General features: G+C 46.6%; 1 protein-coding gene across 1 annotated transcript in view; it reads left to right on the top strand.

The window, feature by feature from the left end:
* The window catches only part of TNIK (TRAF2 and NCK interacting kinase), a 147,906-nt gene that overhangs the window by 8,215 nt on the left and 136,464 nt on the right, over positions 1 to 3,227 (top strand). Inside the window, 1 exon segment of the mRNA XM_009333601.1 lies at positions 1,390 to 1,455. Within this exon segment, the coding sequence (XP_009331876.1) occupies positions 1,390 to 1,455 (66 nt within the window).

Below are 3,227 nucleotides of genomic sequence, written 5' to 3'. Positions count from 1 at the left end.
GAACCTCAGCAGGTATGTGGCAGCACACGTTCTGGGCTGGGTGGAAAGGTGCCTCAGTCACGTCAAGACTTGGATTAATTGACTTGCGGTGTTATTAATATGTTGAACCTCGCTTCTCAGCTGCTCACAAAGACCCAGTGTTTGACTTTTGGACCCAGAAGTCATCTTGAACTGATGCAGGCTTTGTAATGAATGAAACCTCTGTCCATAACGTGGTGGTGGGTGTCCCTCTCCTGTCTCCCAAGGAATGCTGCTGGCTGATCCTCATTTGCCTGTTAGAGCCGTTAATCGACTTGTCTGCATCCTCTCGGATAGCAGCTGGCAGCCCTTTGCTCACTGGGATGCCAAGTTGTTCGATAGCTCAAGTGACTCAAAATCCAGCAGTGAGGATGGGTGGTGCTGGGGTTGCCTGTGCTGTGGGCGGGTGGTCACAGGGGTGCACAGACCCCTGGGGTGCTGGATGACTCTGCATCCACCGGCTTCCAGGGGGACCGCGCTATCTGAAATTGGAGCGATGAGTATGGGAGAAGGAGGAGGAGCGGAAAAATATAAATAAAGCTTCTGGAGGGGAAAACCCATGAAGAGGAGAAAATAGCAGCGCCAGTTTATTCTTTCCCCACCCTCCCTCGTACCTCTCGGCTTATATTGTCTTTTAACTGTGCTGGCGGGTGTGCTCCGGCTTCTGCACATGTGTGTGCTTGTGTGCGACTGCCCTTCCCCTAGTGGGCACGCGCTGGGTGGAGGGGGTCTGGGGACGGGTTTTGGTGCTTTGGTGCCACCTTGCAAGTCATTGTGTCCTCATGTAGCGCTGCCCCAGATCTGCTCATCTCAGTTGACAAACCAGAACGTCAACAGCCACGATGCACCAAACCAAAAATGACATTTAGGCCAAGGAACGCTAATGCTGCTGACCTCAGGAATAGAACTGGAAAATCCTGTTCTGAGCCCAAAAGTGACATCCTGCCACTTAGCTTGTTTTATTCCAAAGTGGATGCATAAGAAAACCTAAGTTTTAATAGCAAATAATTGCTATTGCATTTAAAATGTACACTGAGCGTTCCCATTTCAAGCAGATGACAGTCAAACAGGTCAGTGCTCATTCACAGGCACTAGCCTGGTATCTCCCAGCCCAGGTGCTGGAGGTGGGCAGCGCTGGGCAGAGCCGTGCTGCCAGCAGTGCTGCAGCTGCCCGCGCCGGCAGGGCTGCCACTGGGCAGTGCCGCGCTTCTGCTTATTGTCACTGTAGTGCTAGTCCCTGGGCAGCCTAAAAAGCTTAAAACACTCAAAACATTTATCAGTGAAATGTTGATCTTTGTTGAATGTTTATTTTTGTAGAAAGCTATAAGTATTGCTTATTAAATATATCTTTTTTTCTTCCTTTTCTCCTAGGATCCTGCAGGAATCTTTGAACTGGTGGAGCTTGTTGGCAATGGTACCTATGGGCAGGTCTATAAGGTAAGGGCTCCACCTGAAGTGATCCCGTTTGCCTTGGCCGCGTGTTGAACATGGAGCATCCCAGCACATCATCTTGGCTGGGTCTGACCTGTTTCAGGCCTGACGAGAAGCCTGGCTGAACTCCAGCTTTTTGGTCTTGTGTGCAAGTACGGTGTAGTACACAGAGCTCTTAGCATAAGCAATTAATATTAGTTCTGAAACTGTCACTAAAAAATAAATAACTTCTTTTTTCTCTCCCCCCAGTTGCTTTTTATTGATTATGTGATGAGGAGGGAGTGAAAAGTCTGCACTTTAATAGATAAACCTCGCTCTCTTCTAAAGAGCTGAGTTTACAGCTGTAATAGGCTGCCAAATGAGTTTGCTACAGTCTAGTGCTCTGCTCGGACACGGGCTGGCTGCCACCCTTTCCACTGGCAGAAACCTGCTGCAGGAGAAAAAACACAACAGTCAATAGGCTTGCTTTAAATTTCTGTAAACATCTGGAAGCAGCTTTCCAGATGAGAATAGTGAGGGGACTGTGGAGAACAGAATTTTAAACCCATTAACTTCTTTACAGAAATGTTTAAAATGTCCACCCTCTGCTGAGTTACATCACCTGTCCCAAACACCTCTTAGCTTGGGGGATTTCCGGAATTTGTCGTCTTGGTGGGTTTTTTTGTGGATGATTTTTGTGGGGTTGGGGAGGGATTGAATTATTTCAAAGCCTGGGTTTATCTGCACTGAATATTTTGGTGGGGAGATGTTTCTTGGCATCATTGCATGAGGAATTTGTCAAATATTTCAGGTCTGCTGGGAGACAATAGTTCCCCTGGGCCCCATTCTCCAAAAACTTCTGTATGTGTGGGCATAAGTTCTGTATATATGTGTACTCGTATATGTGTGTGTGCACACAGAGATCCTGTTTACCTATCGTGCCCATATTCTCTTTTGACTGTAGAAAAGAATATATTCGTGTGTTCTTACTTGGTTGCTTGGAAGGCACAGCTCTTGCCTGTCATGCGGTAAAAGACAGCGAGCTGCCCCTGCTGAAGAGAAGAAGAGAAGGGTGCTTAAAAAGCTACCTGTCAGGAAATATTTGTTCTGAATTCTGGTTTCCCCATCCTCCCACTGCTGTAGGCTAATCCCATCAGTACAAGGATAGAGGGATTGAAGTGAACTGAAGATGAACTGGAACTTCTGGAGTTTCAAATGTGTGAATTTTTGAACTGGAGTAAGTTAAAAAAAAAAAAAAAGGAAAAAAAATCAAACCCCACACCAAAACTGTTCTTATCAAGGTTATATTCCAGGGAGCCTTCTCCTCTGGTATTGGTTGTTTTTCCACTGTGCACTCTCTGCCACGGGAGCTCCCTTCTGAACTGTTTTTCTTCTCAGTTGCTAAAATAATGGTAGAGGGTGACCTAATTTTAACTGGTGCATATTTCTAACAATCAGTGGAAACTATGCGCCTTTAATGGCCTTTTGAAAGCGTCATGTTTTTGTGGAGAGCAGAAAAGGGAAATAAGCTAGCTGGTGCTGGCGCTGCTGGTTGCAGGGCTCTGCTGATCGGGTTTCCTCTTGCTGTCTTTGATTCTTTCAGTGCGTCTGTGTGTTACCTCAAAGTGGGGGAAAACCATGCAGAAACGTCCAAGTGTAGGCTTTCTGGGAGGTGGACACTTCTGTGTTCCCTCCTGACGTACAAGAAAAAAATACTCCTCTTAACTGTTCTTAACTTGCTGGAGTAATCGGATTGTCCTTGGTGTGATTCACTTGGTACCAGTGCCAGACAGGGTGGT

The sequence above is a fragment of the Pygoscelis adeliae genome, unplaced genomic scaffold, assembly GCF_000699105.1.
Source record: "Pygoscelis adeliae isolate BGI_AS28 unplaced genomic scaffold, ASM69910v1 Scaffold220, whole genome shotgun sequence".
Taxonomy (NCBI): domain Eukaryota; kingdom Metazoa; phylum Chordata; class Aves; order Sphenisciformes; family Spheniscidae; genus Pygoscelis; species Pygoscelis adeliae.
The sequence above is the reverse complement of the archived record's forward strand: the minus strand, read 5'-3'. Positions and strand labels throughout refer to the sequence as shown.